An 18,341-nucleotide genomic window follows, 5' to 3' on the forward strand; every position below is an offset into this window, starting at 1 on the left:
TCAATGGCATATTTAGAACTTGGAGCAGCAAGTGGGGGGCTGCTCCGCCAGGGCTGGGAGTGGGGAAGGCCCTGAGCCTCCAGCAAGGTGCTGGCACAAACCAAGCATCACCTCTGCTTCCTATGCAGGTGTTCATTCATAAAAATACACCTTCTGGGACTGAAACACAACAGAGAGAAGCTCACAGCTCTGCTATCTTTAATGTGTAAGGGTTGCATCTACTTAGCTTCAGCTGTTTGCCATCAGCATGAGGTACTCATCGAAGAAAATCCTTTTTATTCCCATTTGATTAATACTGCAGTTCTGGACTGGGAAAAGGAAGTTTTGAGGTAGAAGCAGTCTGTCACTAATGAAAGAGAGCAATTTCCCTTTGTCTTTGCTTGGCTATAGATGATCTCTGTGAGCACTGATATTCAGGTGTCAAATTGGATAAAGCCAGGCTTACTCTGTCATTCTGTGCTCCTGAACACAGCTGTTGTGGCACAAGTTATTTCTCAGTGGTTCTTTTCTATACGAGGGGATAGACCATGCTTGTGGCTGTGTGGGCCTCACCTTAGTACCATTGACAAGCTGAACCTGGAGTCATTATTGGTATTCCAGTTGCTGAGGCAGAAATCCAACTCTTGAATAGCTCTGGGACTGGGGTGTTCTATTCCTGTTGCATCTGATCCAGCTGCAGGATGTTCCCAAACCAACTGACGTTTTGCAAGAGATTCAAATGAAACAGAAATATCACATCACAGCAATCTTTGTGTCAGGGTAAGTTGGAAGCTTTCAAGTGTGAAGCAGAATGGCTGCCTCTTTATTTTATCTGTGGGCCAAACGTTTCTTTCCTGCTCAAGGATTTTTTTCCTACTGGATATAGGTAGAAATTGAAGGCCAGGACATGTGAGTGTTCTCTTTTCTCATGTCACGGCTATTGATGAATAGCAGACCTAAGATTTTTTTAGTATTATCCTGTACTCCATTTAAAACTTAGGGGTTGGAAAAGTAGGAAAGAGATTTGTATGCACACTGTAAGCAGAGCAGCTTCCATCACACTGCTGCTTCAGATGTGGAATGAGGGGATGTGAGCTCCTCTTCTCAGGTTGCCTGATTAGCAGACCAGGATTAACTGACAGGGCTGACTTTTTATCACAGTGACGTACAAGATTGGAAATGCCAAAGATGTATTCTTATGTAAAGGCTGGTATTTCAGCTGATGAGCTAAGTAAGACTGATTTATGGTTATTTCTACCTGGGTATTAATTTCTGCCTATAATAGAAGCACCAGATGTGTTCTGTCCACTCCTGCTGAATGCAGCTTTATTTCACTTCTCAAAGCCATCTCCTAGGAAGTTGGATTTGTCATATCTTGGATAGGAGGATTATTATCACATGCACATTAACCCTGTGGCTGAACATTTCCTTTCCTCCGTTTCTAGTTCTTTCCTCAGTACTTGTTCTCTGATGGTTTGTTTGTATATTTACTGCATATCCATGTTTTTTACTGCTCTCTGGTGTTACTGTCTGTGGGTTTTGCGGTTATCCAAAGGTGATTTGTAAATGACCTGTGGGACACATAGCCCAGAAGAGCCTGGGATTCAGCAGCAGCTCACAAACCAACATTTACTGAATTGGTACTTGCATTGCAGCATATGTGGCTACTGCAGCCTATTTCAATGGCTACACTGCTAAGGATGCTCAACCCATGAACTTCAAAGCTCGGCTGGATATATACATACATACATACACACACATATATATATGTATGTATATATATATATACATGTATATATATGTATATACATGTATATGTATATATATATATATGTATATATATGTATATATATGTGTGTGTATGTATGTATGTATATATCCAGCTGACCTTTATATATATTATATATATTATATATATATAAAGGAAGTAGGTAGGAGTGCTTAATGGGTGACAGACATGTTGCTTTGTCCTCTTATGTCTGAAGATCCAAATCTCCTTTGAGGAAGGAGAGAATGCAGGATGTTCTGTGCTTGTGTAGGGGGGTCTCAGGACTATAGCAGAAATTGATAGTTTAGATTCTGGCTTAGGAAGTCAAACCCATCCGCTGTTCGTGGGTTGCTGTAATGAACAGGTCGTGTTAAGGAAAGAAACTACGGCATGGAGCACGTTTCTTTTAATTACTGTCCACTTTGAGACGTGTCAGCACGTGTTCAGCGCCTCAGCTGGGAGGAGCTGCGTCTGCCTCGAGGGCGGGGACACGGGTTGGGTGCAGCTCCCGCAGCGGTTCGTGCTGCTGCCGTCGGGCGCTGACAGAGCCGGGCAGCCCTGCAGCCCGAGGCCCGGCCGCACGTTGGATGCGGAGCCGCGTCCGGGCGGCTGCGGCGGTTATTGAGGCTGCGGAGGCCGCGGCTCCGTGCCCGGTGGGGGCCGTGCCGGGAGATCATCACCGCCCTTGTCCCCCCTGGGCCTTCTGGGCCCAGCACCGAGCACAGGCCGTGCCTGGACAGACCCTCAAGTACCCACATGGAGAGGCACAGACTTGTTTTGCTTTTTTAAGAATTGCTTAAGGTTTTATTGCTATTACTTTGTGTTGTCCTTTTAAATCGGTTGTGGCCCAGTGTTGAAACAAAAGTCCCAGTGGAGCAACTGCGGTGGACCTTCATGCTGCCCTTGAGCCCTTCTTCCCATCCAAAGCCAAGTCCTCTGCTTCTCCAAAGGAACAGCCGCCTCTGTAGCTTCTGTGCCAGCGCCTGGAGGCCGCAGGGAGCTCGGGGCCGTCCGCTGGACTCCTCGTGCTGTGGTGGTGCAGCAGCTGAGAGGACACCAGTCCCAGTCCTGCCCTCTTGTCAGGGCTCAGCTGGAGGCTGCAGGAAGCTGAAAGCCATCTGTTGGACTCCTTGTCTTGTCCCGGCGCAGCAGCTTGTAGGACAGCAGTGCCAGTCCTTCCCGTCTCCTCAGAGTTAGGGGAAGAAGAGGTGAGAGGTCTTGGGGAAGGCTGAGGATGGAGGGCGGGGAAGAAAGGGCGGCAGGGAGCAGCAGCTGGCGCAGGGGCTCTCTGGCGGATGGTGCCATTTCAACGCCAAGATGGAAATGGAGAGGCCCTGGTGCGCCGCCGATGGAGGTAGCAGCGTCGCCAGGCAGACACGATGTTGTGGTGTCTGCCCTGCCTCGATGGAGGTGGATCCACCTCCATGGGCTCTTCCTCCAGAGGGATGTCCACCTCCATGGGCTCGACGCTGCTCTCAGGTGGATCGACCTCCATCGGCTCAGGTTTGCTGCTGCTCCCCTGAAGCCGCCGCTTCTTTGGTGGAGGAGGATCCATCCTCCTCCACGAGGGACAACAAAAAAGGTAGAAAGAGAATTTGTAAATAGCTCCTTGGGCCACAAGCGTGCCAACAAGTCGCGAGTCTACTAGAGACTGACGTTCTGTTGTCAGGGTCCCCGTATTTATAGCGGTTGTCAGGGAGGTGGTTTGTGACATCAGAAAGCCATGGCAGTGTGACCGTTAGAATGTCCCATGGTGACCAAAACATGGCTGTGTTGGGCGTGGGGAGGCAATGGCGCTGGTTTTGAAGGAGGATGAAGAATGCATGTGATTTGAAGCGTGAAAAGAAATAAAACCAGGCTCACTGGTGATAAACTGTGGGAGAAGACTGCAGAGTTTTGGGGATTGTGTGTTACTGAGATCCTTCCAACATTTCCATGAGTTGTAGGGTACAGTGAAGCACATTTGAAATGTTTATACACCAATTCACACAGTAGGTGGAAGTACGTAGAGCAGCTGGAAGTCTTGGCACTGTCCCATAGCTGCAGTGTCATTGGCATTAGCAAAATGTGTTGGGAAGAGCCCTGTGCCTGTTGTGTCCTGATGGACGGTTACTGGCCCTTCATCAGTGACAGGCAGAGCAGTTGTGGGAGAGGAAGTGAAGTGTCATCTACCATAGGCCACCAGCCTGGGATGATGACACTGATGATGTATTCTTTAAGGACCTGAGAGGTACCTGTGGATCAGGTGCTCTTGTCCTTATGGTGACTTCAACTTGCCAGACATTAAGTGTGAATACCACACAGCTGGTATAAAACAGGTCCAGGAGAGTCCTAAAAATGGCTTGATGGTAATTTCTTGGTACAGTTTCTAGGGGAACCAATGAGGAACGGTGCTTGTAGATTTGTTGCTTTTAAACATTGAGGTTTATGCCTTGTTCATCCCTGGAGATGTTCAAGGCCAGGTTGGATGGGGCCCTGGGCAGCCTGGGCTGGTATTAAATGTGCAGGTTGGTGGCCCTGCTTGTGGTGGGGGAGTTGGAGCTTCATGATCCTTGAGGTCCTTTCCAACCTGGTCCATTATGTGATTCTGTGAGTGTGGGAGGATTACAGAGATGTTGTTTGCCATTGCAGGGAGAACATTTAGGTGATCAGACCTCAGAACTGAAGCTGGTCAGTGGTGTGGGGAACTAGAAAAAGGGCTTTTTAAAATATATTGATGGGAAAAGGACCATTGGTGACATTAGTCTTCTAATTGATGAGGATGAACACTTCCCTCGTGCAGGGTGTGTTGCTGCTTAATTCACCAGCAAGTCTATGTAGGTGTGTTAGTTACAGTGTAAAGTTATTCTATGCTTTACTGCTTTCTGCTACTTTCTTTTCACATAACTTCTGAGTAGAATAATTCCCTTTGGCTGATTGATTCTGAGTTTTGACTGTTGCATTGGAGGCATGGCATTTGAAAACGCATACTGATGGACTGTAAATGTGTTGCTGCAAGTTTTCAAGTGATTCTTTTAATGTGGAGGTGGAGCACTAATATCTCTTTGGGTAAAACCTATCGCTCCTAGAAACAATATTTTAAAGTCCAGTGGTATTCATGACTACATTCTCCTTGTAATTGCTCTCTGGTGTTACTGTCTGTGGGTTTTGGGGTCATCTAAAGGTGTTGGACACATGGCCCAGAAGAGCATGGGATTCAGCAGCAGCTCACAAACCAGCATTTACTGAGTTGGTACATGCACTGTAGCATATGTGGCTATTGTAGCATATTTCAGTGGCTACACTGCTAAGGATGCTCAACCCATGAACTTTAAAGCTCGGCTGAATATATATATAAGGGAAGTAGGTAAGCGTGCTTAATAGCTGACAGACATGTTGCTTTGTCCTCTGTCTTGAGAGAAGAGAGCTCCTGGGAGGATGCAGGATGTTCTGTGCTTGTGTAGGGGGGTCTCAGGACTATAGCAGAAATTGATAGTTTAGATTCTGGCTTAGGAAGTCAAACCCATCCGCTGTTCGTGGGTTGCTGTAATGAACAGGTCGTGTTAAGGAAAGAAACTACGGCATGGAGCACGTTTCTTTTAATTACTGTCCACTTTGAGACGTGTCAGCACGTGTTCAGCGCCTCAGCTGGGAGGAGCTGCGTCTGCCTCGAGGGCGGGGACACGGGTTGGGTGCAGCTCCCGCAGCGGTTCGTGCTGCTGCCGTCGGGCGCTGACAGAGCCGGGCAGCCCTGCAGCCCGAGGCCCGGCCGCACGTTGGATGCGGAGCCGCGTCCGGGCGGCTGCGGCGGTTATTGAGGCTGCGGAGGCCGCGGCTCCGTGCCCGGTGGGGGCCGTGCCGGGAGATCATCACCGCCCTTGTCCCCCCTGGGCCTTCTGGGCCCAGCACCGAGCACAGGCCGTGCCTGGACAGACCCTCAAGTACCCACATGGAGAGGCACAGACTGGTTTTGCTTTTTTAAGAATTGCTTAAGGTTTTATTGTTATTACTTTGTGTTGTCCTTTTAAATCGGTTGTGGCCCAGTGTTGGAACAAAAGTCCCAATGGAGCAACTGCAGTGGACCTTCATGCTGCCCTTGAGCCCTTCTTCCCGTCCAAAGCCAAGTCCTCTGCTTCTCCAAAGGAACAGCCGCCTCTGTAGCTTCTGTGCCAGCGCCTGGAGGCCGCAGGGAGCTCGGGGCCGTCCGCTGGACTCCTCGTGCTGTGGTGGTGCAGCAGCTGAGAGGACACCAGTCCCAGTCCTGCCCTCTTGTCAGGGCTCAGCTGGAGGCTGCAGGAAGCTGAAAGCCATCTGTTGGACTCCTTGTCTTGTCCCGGCGCAGCAGCTTGTAGGACAGCAGTGCCAGTCCTTCCCGTCTCCTCAGAGTTAGGGGAAGAAGAGGTGAGAGGTCTTGGGGAAGGCTGAGGATGGAGGGCGGGGAAGAAAGGGCGGCAGGGAGCAGCAGCTGGCGCAGGGGCTCTCTGGCGGATGGTGCCATTTCAACGCCAAGATGGAAATGGAGAGCCCCTGGTGCGCCGCCGATGGAGGTAGCAGCGTCGCCAGGCAGACACGATGTTGGGGTGTCTGCCCTGCCTCGATGGAGGTGGATCCACCTCCATGGGCTCTTCCTCCAGAGGGATGTCCACCTCCATGGGCTCGACGCTGCTCTCAGGTGGATCGACATCCATCGGCTCAGGTTTGCTGCTGCTCCCCTGAAGCCGCCGCTTCTTTGGTGGAGGAGGATCCATCCTCCTCCACGAGGGACAACAAAAAAGGTAAAAAGGGAATTTGTAAATTGCTCCTTGGGCCACAAGGGTGCCAGCAAGTCGCGAGTCTACTGAAGACTGATGTTCTGTTGTCAGGGTCCCTGTATTTATAGCAGTTGTCAAGGAGGTGGTTTGTGACATCAGAAAGCTGTGGCAGTTGTGACCGTTAGAATGTCCCATGGTGACCAAAACATGGCTGTGTTGGGCGTGGGGAGGCAATGGCGCTGGTTTTGAAGGAGGATGAAGGATGCATGTGATTTGAAGTGTGAAAAGAAATAAAACCAGGCTCACTGGTGATAAACTGTGGGAGAAGACTGCAGAGTTTTGGGGATTGTGTGTTACTGAGATCCTTCCAACGTTTCCATGAGTTATAGGGTACAGTGAAGCACACTTGAAATGTTTATACACCAATGCACACAGCAGGTGGAAGTAGGTAGAGCAGCTGGAAGTCTTGGCAGTGTCCCGTAGCTGCAGTGTCATTGGCATTAGCAAAATGTGTTGGGAAGAGCCCTGTGCCTGTTGTGTCCTGATGGACGGTTACTGACCATCAGCGACAGGCAGGGCAGTTGTGGGAGAGGAAGTGAAGTGTCATCTACCATAGGCCACCCTTCTGCGATGATGACACTGATGATGTATTCTTTAAGGACCTGAGAGGTACCTGTGGATCAGGTGCTCTTGTCCTTATGGTGACTTCAACTTGCCAGACATTAAGTGTGAATACCACACAGCTGGTATAAAACAGGTCCAGGAGGGTCCAAAAATGGCTTGTTGGTAATTTCTTGGTACAGTTTCTAGGGGAACTAATGGGGAACGGTGCTTGTAAGTTTGTTGCTTTTAAACATTGAGGTTTATGCCCTGTCCATCCCTGGAGATGTTCAAGGCCAGGCTGGATGGGGCCCTGGGCAGCCTGGGCTGGTATTCAATGTGGAGGTTGGTGGCCCTGCTTGTGGTGGGGGAGTTGGAGCTTCATGATCCTTGAGGTCCCTTCCAACCTGGTCCATTCTGTGATTCTGTGAGTGTGGGAGGATTACAGAGATGTTGTTTGCCATTGCAGGGAGAACATTTAGGTAATCAGACCTCAGAACTGAAGCTGGTCGGTGGTGTGGGGAACTAGAAAAAGGGCTTTTTAAAATATATTGATGGGAAAAGGACCTTTGGTAGCATTGGTCTTCTGCTTGATGAGGATGGACACTTCCCTAGTGCAGAGTGTGTTGCTGCTTAATTCACCAGCAAGTCTATGTAGGTGTGTAAGTTACAGTGTAAAGTTATTCTATGCTTTACTGCTTTCTGCTACTTTCTTTTCACATAACTTCTGAGTAGAATAATTCCCTTTGGCTGATTGATTCTGAGTTTTGACTGTTGCATTGGAGGCATGGCATTTGAAAATGCATACTAATGGACTGTAAATGTGTTGCTGCAAGTTTTCAAGTGATATTTTTAATGTGGAGGTGGAGCGCTAATATCTTTTTGGGTAAAACCTATTGCTCCTAGAAACAATATTTTAAAGTTCAGTGGTATTCATGACTACATTCTCCTCGTAATTGCATCACTAAAAGAAAACCAGTGTGCTTTATAATCCAACCTTCTCTGAAATAGCTTTGCAGTGACTTCATTTTACAACGGCCTGTTGCAGAAAGACAGAACCAGTGCCAGAGCAGATGAGTAGCTCAATTTCAGTAAAAATCAAGCTGCTAGGTCACTAAGCTGTGTCATTCGTGTGGATTTTTCACTGCGGAGTATGTGGCTTTTGGTATTTGAGGATGTTCAGCCAGTTTCACATCTAACAAGTGCAGAGCAAAGCTCTCTTTTCATGCAGATGGAAAGGAGCACCATTTAATTCCTTGTTCAGTTCCCTCAAACAGGGGAATGAGGTCCTGATTGCATTTGTTGCGTTGGTTGTGATGTGTGTGGTAAACTCACATGGCATAAGCCAGTGTCCCACAGAAAAGAAAAGCTTTTACAGTATAAAGATATTTGGTTTTTTTAGTGCAAACCGAAGATGAAAAGCTTTTAGAGAAGAATGAGTGCAGACCAGCAAAATGTCGTTTTCCTGATGTCTTCACCAGCACCAAAGCTTTAAGCTCTTGAATGGTACTGCAGGTTGTCAGTGGGAGTTCTGTGCTGTGTTTGTGTTTGAGCATGAAGGTGGTGATGAACTGCTGATCACATCAACCATTAGCAAGCAGCTCACCTGAAGGAGGGAGCTGTGGTCACTGTGCAGGCTGCTGTTTGCACAAGGACAAACAACGTGATCTATAGAAGAGATGCTGGCCCTTTCCAGAATAATGAGAGAAAATGCACATGAGAGCTGTATATCTAATAGTTACCCTCCTTGCTCTCAGAGGGCTCCCTTGAAAATCAGATGTGTAATGGATATGATGCAAATTTAAAGGAAAAAAAAATTGAAACATGCAACTTTTCTCTTTTTTTCATCTGTTTTTGATGTTCCATTGTGCCGCTTTCATCTCAGAGGATAAAAGTAATTGAACAGTAATCCCAGAGAGAGTGAAATACACAAATCGATAAACTGCTCTCACAGGAGAATTTGATTTTGATGAGTGTACTGGTACCTCACACTTCCCCAAGCTGTTAGGTTTCCATTAGGTGGTCGTGTACTGTTTAATACAGCTGGAGGTATCTGCGTTTGAGTACATGCACACAACGAATAAGGCAGGTACACTCAGCATCACAGAACAAGAACAGCCTTTTGCATCCCTTGGATTGATCTCCTCAGCTTTAATTTAGAGCTGAGAGCTGGTCACTGTCTTTCTGTTTTTGTGTTCCTTGGGGAAGTGTATTAAGGCGAAGGGTTGGTGCTCCCGTCAGATGGAGTGGTAATGAATGTAAGCAGTTGTTAGGCAAGCTTGCTGTGCTGAGGATTTTCTAGTCCTGACTGATGTGCAAAGGAGTCAGGGCCCTTTGTAGTCCTTTTCTCTGAGGCATTTTACAGTGATCTTGGATTTTGTATTTTCTACACTATTATTCTTAATTTGTTTAAATCAAGAATCCGCATATATAGTAAATATTGCACAAGTGCCCCTTACTTTGGTGTGGGATGCTTTGATTGACTCAGAGAAAGAAGGAATCCAGGATCTTTCAGTCCTGATACGAAAACCAGCTGAACATCAGTTTTGAATATGCAGTTCCACTGTGTTGGGCTGCATGACATTTTATGCTCATGCAGTTTTTGAGCTTAAGCCTGTATCTCCTGGATTAGGAAGCTGAAGCATCTCTCAGGCTGACTGTTCACTCTGATTTGTGGGAAGACTCCAGTTGGGCTGGGTTTCTCTTAGCGTGTCCAAAGTTGGGTCCTGGATTAGAAGGGAGAGGATCCTTACACCTGTGGAGGGAATGGTTTCCCTGCTGTGCTCAGGCCGTCTGGAGGAGAAATATGTCAGATCTGATCTCTGAGCTGAGGAGTTGTGTTGGGCTGGGATGGCTTTAGGGGTGAAGGTGGCGTGTGGGAGCAAGGCCAAAGACCAAGACCCAGCAGCTGACAGGGATCAGGCTACAGCTGTGTACTGAAGGGGCTGGGTTGGCTCTTTCTGTGTCCCCTGCTACCATAGATGCTTAAAAATCCCTTGAGGAACATGGGCACAGTGCGTATGCATGTTTAATACAACATTCACATTGCACGAGCAACCCTAATTCCATCTGGTCCCAACAAATGATAGCTTCACTTTGTAGCTGAAATGCTCTTGGATATTGAGTTTCACAGGAGATTTTCTGAAGATTAAGAGGGAAGAGAAAGTGGTTGTATCTGTAAGTCTGGAGAGAGAGGAGCTGAGTGGGTGCCAGTTGGAAATCCCTGACATTTCTAATACTCCTGCTTGAGATAAATCACAGCCATCGAGGGAGCAAATGCTAACACGTACCCAGTAGGAATATTATTATTTTTATAATAAAGCAGTAACTATTTTTTTTCTCTGCCCTTCTTTATGGCCCTCTGCTCTGAACAGAGGGAAATCATTAACAGCTGGAAGATAACCAAGCATCAAAGTGACTTCTTCAGCGCTTGTTTTAGGAAGGAATATTAGAAGAAACAGAAATTAGGAACATGGCATTTTCTTTTTATTAATTCAAGGCTACATGAATTGAACAAAAAGTGTCTCGCTGTAAATGCTGTTAGGACACGCAGAGCTGTGGTGCCAACCTGTGGCAGCACTTCTTGCCGTGTTTCACTGACAGATTAGCAGATCTTCTCTTAGAAACTTCACTTCCTTAATGCGCTTCCAGCAAATGGATTTCCAGTCAGCATCGACATCCTTTCTCCTCTTTCCATTTCCAAATGAACTCAGCCAAGGCACAGTGGCACATTTTTGTGGAAGATGCTTTGCTGAGAAATGGAAAGGCAGGATCTGGACCAGTTCCCTGCACAAGCTTTGCAGTATCCCCCCAAAAGTGTTGTGATCTTTATTTGGTGCCCAGAGCATTGCTTAAGCTAGTGAGGGGAAAACTAATCTCTCGCGCTTTCATTGGCAGCACTGTCTCATAGACTGATCCTAATGGGGTGGAAATGAGCTCAGCTGCCTAATTCTGTTAAAAACATAGGCTTTTTTTCACGCATGAATGCTCATCTACTTCCTTCTAGCCTTGTTGTTAAAGCCATGGCAGCAAAGAATCAAGCCATAGTTGCTGAAAACAAAACACACTGCTTTTTTTTCCACTTCAGTTCTTTCTTTGGTATGCAGTAAGAAATGGCAAGTGCAAGAGGCTTCATTCACCCGGAAAAAAAAAAAAACCCTTTACATTATAAAGATCTTGAAGTGGACAAATGAGCTTTGCCCCAGCCCTTAGGGCATGACTAACTAACTTGTTCATTAGTGCTGTAACTTTCAGTGGTGCCCCAAACATTGACGCCAGCCGTGCTTCAGAACCAGGACCAGGCATGGGTCCGCACAGCATGGCCTCCCTCCGGCTGTGACAGCCTTCCCAAGGCTTCCCGCTGGGCTGTGTCACGATGTTCAGTGCAGTAATAGTGCTCTTTGTTATGGGAAAGCTAACTGATGGAGGACCAGTGAGTTATGAACAAAGTGAGCAGCGTGTAAATCTACTTCTGCCTTTCCACTGGCCTGCGGATGAGGACATGGTCAATTTCTGTCATGCAGACTGTCTGTTTTATGCCTCTCTACCTTCAGGTCTATTACAGTTGACATTCCTGTGCTCGTTAAAACCTCAAACTCGTAGTTCCAAGACAAATGGACCAGTGAGGGACTTGGTAGAGAAGCTTAGAGACTGATCACCAGCATGATTTGTGTGACTTTCAGTTGTCGTTACATCCTTCAGCTTTTGTCCCTTCTGAAGACTGCAGAGAGTTTCCTCGTGGCAAACTGTAGTTCCATTCTCTGAGCAAGTGTGGGATCCTGACATGGATGGGGACTGCGTGCATGTGTGTAGGTGTATGCACAGGTTCATGCATGAACACGAAGGTCCATATGTTCAGGTTTCACCTGCATTAGAAGCAGTGCCCTCTGTTAAGAGGCTCAGTCGTTTTTCTGAAGAACGAGTTTATCCATGTGATGTATATGTGTCGTGCATAAGGTCTGCTCTGAAATTCTCTAAGAGTAATTTTTTAGCGTCTCACCAATTAATGGTGGTGAAGAAATGCTGGTCCTGTTCCTCACATCTGCTCTCTGGGACCTTTGCTCTTGCTTCTTGCCAGGCCTCCTTCTATGAGCCCCTTTTACTTTACAGACCTGCCAGTCTGATGGATCTCAGAGAAGGCACCGATCCTGGCTCCCTGTCCATGTCAGAGCTGTGCTGGTGCTGAAAGCAGATGAACTATCAGGAAAAGTCTCAAAGGCAAAAATCTGGGCAGTCCTGTTATAAAATGGACCTGGCTGCTGCGATGCTGACCATGACCCGAGGAGTTACTCATTGATGCTACTGACTGGTGACATCGCAGGGAGTGGACAAAACTGAGTTAGCAGAGCTAGAGAAGAGACATTGGCACTTTGTAGCTCAGTGCTGGAAAATAGGCACCTCCAGGAAGATGCTGGGAGAGATTTTGCTTCTGTCCCCCTTGTGAGCAGGTGTTGAAGCACACCAGGATTTTGGCTGCTGCACTGCAGCAAGTCTAGTTTATTAATTGAGTCAGAAAATCCAGAAGAATGGGAATGGCTCCTATTGGGAACGTGGGCATCTTTGAACAGAGATTTTACAGCCAGATAAGCTTAGGGATAAAGTTATTCTGCTTCATTTTCTGTAGGTTAGAAGTGCGACCATAACGTAGGAAATGAGCAATTATTGGGCTATTGATTTTTTTCAGAGCCAACTTCTATCCTTCTTCCACCATCCCAAGGAGTATCTACAGCAGTTTGAAATAAACATTTGTCCAGATATGTATATTCACATAACAGGTACCCAGCCGTGGCAGTAATGACATTGCACTGCTGATTTCAGCTTTCTATTGGAAGGAAGACATGAGCATGAAATTGGAATGAAACAGCTGCCCATACATTGTAGTTAGACCTTGTCTAAAACTACATTTCTGAAATACATTGCAGACAGCACTTGGAAACAGGAATTCTAAAGTCTCTTGGCCCAGCGAAGGGAATAACTGGGAAAAGAAATGGATTGGCATCTTCTACACTACCTGAATTTCCAACTACTCACTCCTGAGGACATCTCCTCCCTTTGTCTGGTCCTTTATGGCTGTGTCAGTATGTCCTTTGCCCTTCATAATTATCCAATCTCAGCCCTTGTCATATTTGAACTTCTGAAACCTGAGTGCCCGTTGCTGGTGAAAAAGGGACTTGTTGCTTCTCTTCAATCTTGAGAAGATGGGATGAGCTTCAAGTGGCTTTGGGCACCTGAGGTATCACCACAGCGCCCTCAAAGCCAGTGCTTCATCAGCTGGGGGCCCTTTCTTGGGGCTGACAGATAGATGTGGAAAACATGGTTTTTATTTACTTCTGAAAGGCTTCCAGGAGATGGTGGAGAATTTCTCTTGCAGATTGCACAGGCAGAAGAGGGAGCTGCAGTTAGAAATGTGAGAAAGCCTATCTGCAGGAGCAGTGCTTCTCTCTGCTGTTCAGACCTATGGCTGCGTAGGGGAAACCTCTCAAGCATTTGTTTCCCTGCTATTTCAATCACCTCCTTTACTTTTACAGAGACAATTTATTCTTTGTCAGGAATGCAGTATTCCAATCATTTCCGCTTGTTGTGTTTGAAGCTAACAGCAGAGGTACACAGAGAAAGAGGGAATCAAATTAAATACATATGCATGTTAATAAAATTGCACAAATAAATTTTACTTACACATAATAAAATAAATAGATTTGTAGGAAAAAAAAACCCACATTTTACTTCTGTTTGCCAAAGACCAAGTGCTCTACCTGCTTTGTAATTTTGCTTACATTAGCATATTTAATTATACTTCTGCATTTAATCATCAAAATGCTCGATAATCCCCATTTTGTTCCCAGCCATGGAATAGCACTGCTAAGTGTTTCCGTGATAGATGCTTTTAATAAACTCATAATTGCCCCTTATTGTTGTTTTAAATGGTTGTTTTGAAGTTTGTTAGGTTTTTGGTGCCAGAAGAAGCAAGCTTGCTTTTTTACCATATCCAGCTGTAATGAGAAAATACAAGCTGAAATATTGAGTTTCCTACAATGCAGAATTAGGACTAAAATTTGCGACTGATACAAAACCAGATCAATCAAAACATGAAGAAAAGGTGCTGTGAGTCGCAGTGCGATGGTCGTGTTAAGTGTTACAAGAGCTCACCAAGCTTAGCACATAGCCAATGATCCAGCTTCTTTCATGGTTCTATTGTAACGGATCTGGCTGCTCCTTCATGTCTCACAGAACGGCCTGGTTTTGTTCATCAGCTGTAATGACACCTATTTCTTTGTGTGTGACGTGGGGATGAGTTGATTGCATGTATTTCAACAAGCAGCTTGCTTGCTCCGTGGCCATTTTGCAGCATGAAGTTCCTTCCTTTTTTCTCTTGTTGTTTTCCCTGTTGAAACTCTTAGAAGACACCTTTCTGTATAACTATCTGCCTTCAGCTTTCTCTGCCCTGTCTTTGGAGCGGTGACAGCCGAACCAGTTAAAAATGAAACGAAATTCAAACGAGGGAAATTTTCTTTATGCAGGAAAGAATAAGGCCAGGAAAGGCTGAACGAGCTCTGCCTGATCAGTGTTTTTATCTGTCACGTCTGAAAGGGCATTTCTACCACATTCAGGCTGGGGAGGCATTGAAATCTGATGGGCAGCATCTGTATGCGTCGTTATGCTCAGCAAAGAAATGCTGTCACCAAAAAGACATGCAGTGCTTCAAGAATGGACAGAGCTCTGCAATGGCCGCGTACAGGATGAGGATACAGGGGGTGTTCATAGAACAACTTGCCTGTCAGCATCTCTGAAGAGATGGACAGCACTCACTGGAGTTGTCTGTTTTATCCTGAGCCATCACATACATTTGAATTGGATAAAACAGACCAGTTGAATGCTTCTGCTACATTATTTTTGCTAGTAGGTATGTTTCCCTTGGCTTGCTGCATCGTATGGTAGTGTAAGGAGGAAGTTGGGAGATAGGGAGTCAGGGTGAGATGGAAAGGGCTTCGGCTCTCATCTAATATCTGCAATCAAATCATTGCCAGACAAGTTACTGTTTAGATTTCCATCTGTGAGACAAAAAAAGGTGTCTTTGTAGAACAGGTAGGAATCTACAAAAGAATTATCCCATTTTCCATTTCACTGCTACAAGGAATTTTGTTGCGGTTACATGAAAAGTAGTCAGTCTCAGTTTATTGTAAAAGTGTAAAACTACTGCTGGGAAACAACGTAATCAGTGGGCAACTGCACGGCTCATAAACATCGCCTCCTTCTCCATAGGGTCGGGCGATGCCGGCGGTGAGGCCTCAGAGCAGATCAGCCTTTTTCCACTCAGTACTGTGTCCTCCCTGACAGTAACAATATCTTGCAATTAGGCCCCTGCAGCAGGTAGTTAACCTGGAGAGCAACAGCTGATTTTCTCTATTTAACTTCTCTGCTTAACCTTAGCTTCATCTTCAGACCCTGGTGCGTTGTCATTACGTCCTTTATTCTTTGGTCTTCCATAGGTGGAGAGAGGTATGAAGCGGAAACAATTGTTATTAATAATCTAAATCGAATTCTGCCCTTCTACAATCTCACCTTGAGTGAGTCGACTACAGAGAACAAAACAAGATCTGTAAAATTAAATAAGAAAACTGTAGAAACAGCTATAGAAGTACACTCTGTGGAATGGTGATGGCAGGAGGCTCAGTCTGTGGACAGTAGTGGTCAGCAGTGAGTCAGAATGATCCGTTTCCATGGGGTAAGGACTAGCCGCACACCTGAACCATCTGTTGGGAGAGTTTGTTTCCATCCTGGCCACTTGCCTGTCATAGGGAGTGCAGCAGGGTTCCTGGCCAGATACATTTTGCAGCCTCCTGACTGAATTAAGGGTAGGTGTTGAATTGTTGTTGGGAAATGCAGTATTAAAAAATACTGTTTGGTCCTTGATTTTGATGTAATGAATAGTTCAGCCAGGCTGAACAGAAAATGAAGTGTTTGCACAGTGAAATCCCAGAGACTGTGATTTTCTTTGTATGGATTCAAGGCTAGGTGTAGTAGATCAGTGACACCTGGTTCGTTGCTGCTGCCTGTTACGAATTTCCATGGGTTTTCCAAGGTCGCAGTACATGCAGAAACCTCAGTATATGCAGGTTCTACTGATATATATGTATATGATCCATCACTGTTCAGATGGGGTGAGACTGTTTCTGCCTTGCTTTGGTAGACCCAGGGAAGTGGGTACTACAGACCTTTTGAGATAAAGATTGAAAAAGAAGGATATATACTTGCAAGTGCAGGAGGAATTAAACTGGGAAAGTAGTAAGACTGCTGCCCTTTAAAAACAATACAAAATCTTTTAACAGTAAGTTGCAATGGCTTGTGCTGTGGAGGAAATTGGTGTGGCAACAGGAAAGTATTTTCAGAATTACATAGTCTGAGCTTCCAGGAGAAGGAGATTGAAAGGTGAGATAAGGGAGCCAGAAGGAATATAAAGCTTTGCAGGTCTTGCGCTTCAATTTACCAGTTTGATTCCAGCCTCGTTTCTCCCTCTCTGAACCTAAGATTTAAATAGCTTTTAGTTATTTATACATTCCTCTTGGCTAAAGAACCTGGAAGGCCATTAGATGTCAAACCTCTACACTTTAGGAAGCGCCTGAGGATATGGGTATTTCTGAAACCTGAATCCCATTTCTGTTTTCAGTGCAGCACCCCAATCACTTTGCACCCCACTGCCACAACCTTGCCCCACTGGGCTGAAAAATGACGCATTTTAAGGACATAAGCCTGAGAAAAGATAGCTGCTGGGGGGATGCAGGATGTTCTGTGTGTGTGTAGTGGGGTATCTGGACGATAGCTGAAATCTGGAGTTTGGAGTCTTGCCTTGTAATTTAAACTCATCTGTTGTTCGTAGCCATGTAACTCTACTGAAAACATTGTCCCGTGGGGTAAAAAAAAATCAGGATATATTATAAATAATTTATGATAAAATTAGGAGTTAGAATTTGAGATTGCTCAACACAAGCCAGCTTGGGAGACTTAGAATGGAAAAGGCTAATGTTAACAAGGTGAGATAATTGAAACATGCAGATAATCGTCCATAGTAAGGCTTTGGACATGTACTTCAATGAGATGATGCTGAATCAGTCTCATTTCTTACTCACCAATAATCAACACACCTGATGTAAATAAACCAAACGCCCTCTCATTGCCCATTCATTCTATAACACAGCGGACTTAAAGAAAATGACTGATTTAACAAATGCTATAACATTTGCATGGAGGTTAATCGCCATCTTCAATTACACCACTGCCAAGACATGAAATGTTTGTGATGTCTCAACCCCATTCTGGTTTGGAGTCGGGAGCTGTTTACCTTGGAAGGTTCTGAAGGACACTGATGTGGTTTTGGTTTTCTTTCAATGCCTCCAAAGCCAGGATTGTGCTTACTGTTATGGTTTCAGAGGCTGTAGGTTGTCACAGAACCATTCTGAGAGCTGTCAGCTCTCCCAGGGGTGGACAGACCTTGCAGGGCACAGTGCTGCACTGGGCAGTCTCCGGGCAGACCCTCAAGTACCCACATGGAGAGGCACAGACTGGTTTTGCTTTTTTAAGAATTGCTCAGGTTTTTATTGTTATTACTTTGTGTTGTCCTTTTAAATCCATTGTGGCCCAGTGTTGAAACAAAAGTCCCAATGGAGCAACTGCGGTGGACCTTCATGCTGCCCTTGAGCCCTTCTTCCCGTCCAAAGCCAAGTCCTCTGCTTCTCCAAAGGAACAGCCGCCTCTGTAGCTTCTGTGCCAGCGCCTGGAGGCCGCAGGGAGCTCGGGGCCGTCCGCTGGACTCCTCGTGCTGTGGTGGTGCAGCAGCTTGTAGGACACCAGTCCCAGTCCTGCCCTCTTGTCAGGGCTCAGCTGGAGGCTGCAGGAAGCTGAAAGCCATCTGTTGGACTCCTTGTCTTGTCCTGGCGCAGCAGCTTGTAGGACAGCAGTGCCAGTCCTTCCCGTCTCCTCAGAGTTAGGGGAAGAAGAGGTGAGAGGTCTTGGGGAAGGCTGAGGATGGAGGGCGGGGAAGAAAGGGCGGCAGGGAGCAGCAGCTGGCGCAGGGGCTCTCTGGCGGATGGTGCCATTTCAACGCCAAGATGGAAATGGAGAGCCCCTGGTGCGCCGCCGATGGAGGTAGCAGCGTCGCCAGGCAGACACGATGTTGTGGTGCCTGCCCTGCCTCGATGGAGGTGGATCCACCTCCATGGGCTCTTCCTCCAGAGGGATGTCCACCTCCATGGGCTCGACGCTGCTGTCTG

The 18,341-nt window shown here is 46.4% G+C and overlaps 3 protein-coding genes across 29 annotated transcripts in view; 1 reads left to right on the forward strand and 2 right to left on the reverse strand.

The window, feature by feature from the left end:
• PTPRT (protein tyrosine phosphatase receptor type T) overlaps window positions 1-18,341 on the forward strand; it is a 391,962-nt gene that overhangs the window by 235,202 nt on the left and 138,419 nt on the right. The window lies entirely within an intron of this gene.
• LOC146757809 (uncharacterized) lies at window positions 2,191-3,906 on the reverse strand. The gene is given in 4 exon segments (XM_085519882.1): window positions 2,191-2,490; window positions 2,820-3,002; window positions 3,005-3,364; window positions 3,366-3,906. Coding segments are annotated over 4 exon segments (939 nt in total). The 5' UTR covers window positions 3,462-3,906.
• LOC146757810 (uncharacterized) lies at window positions 5,363-6,672 on the reverse strand. The gene is given in 4 exon segments (XM_085520562.1): window positions 5,363-5,651; window positions 5,975-6,174; window positions 6,177-6,536; window positions 6,538-6,672. Coding segments are annotated over 4 exon segments (984 nt in total).

This window comes from Coturnix japonica, chromosome 19 (assembly GCF_054131305.1).
Source record: "Coturnix japonica strain WE chromosome 19, WE-NBRP24, whole genome shotgun sequence".
NCBI lineage: Eukaryota > Metazoa > Chordata > Aves > Galliformes > Phasianidae > Coturnix > Coturnix japonica.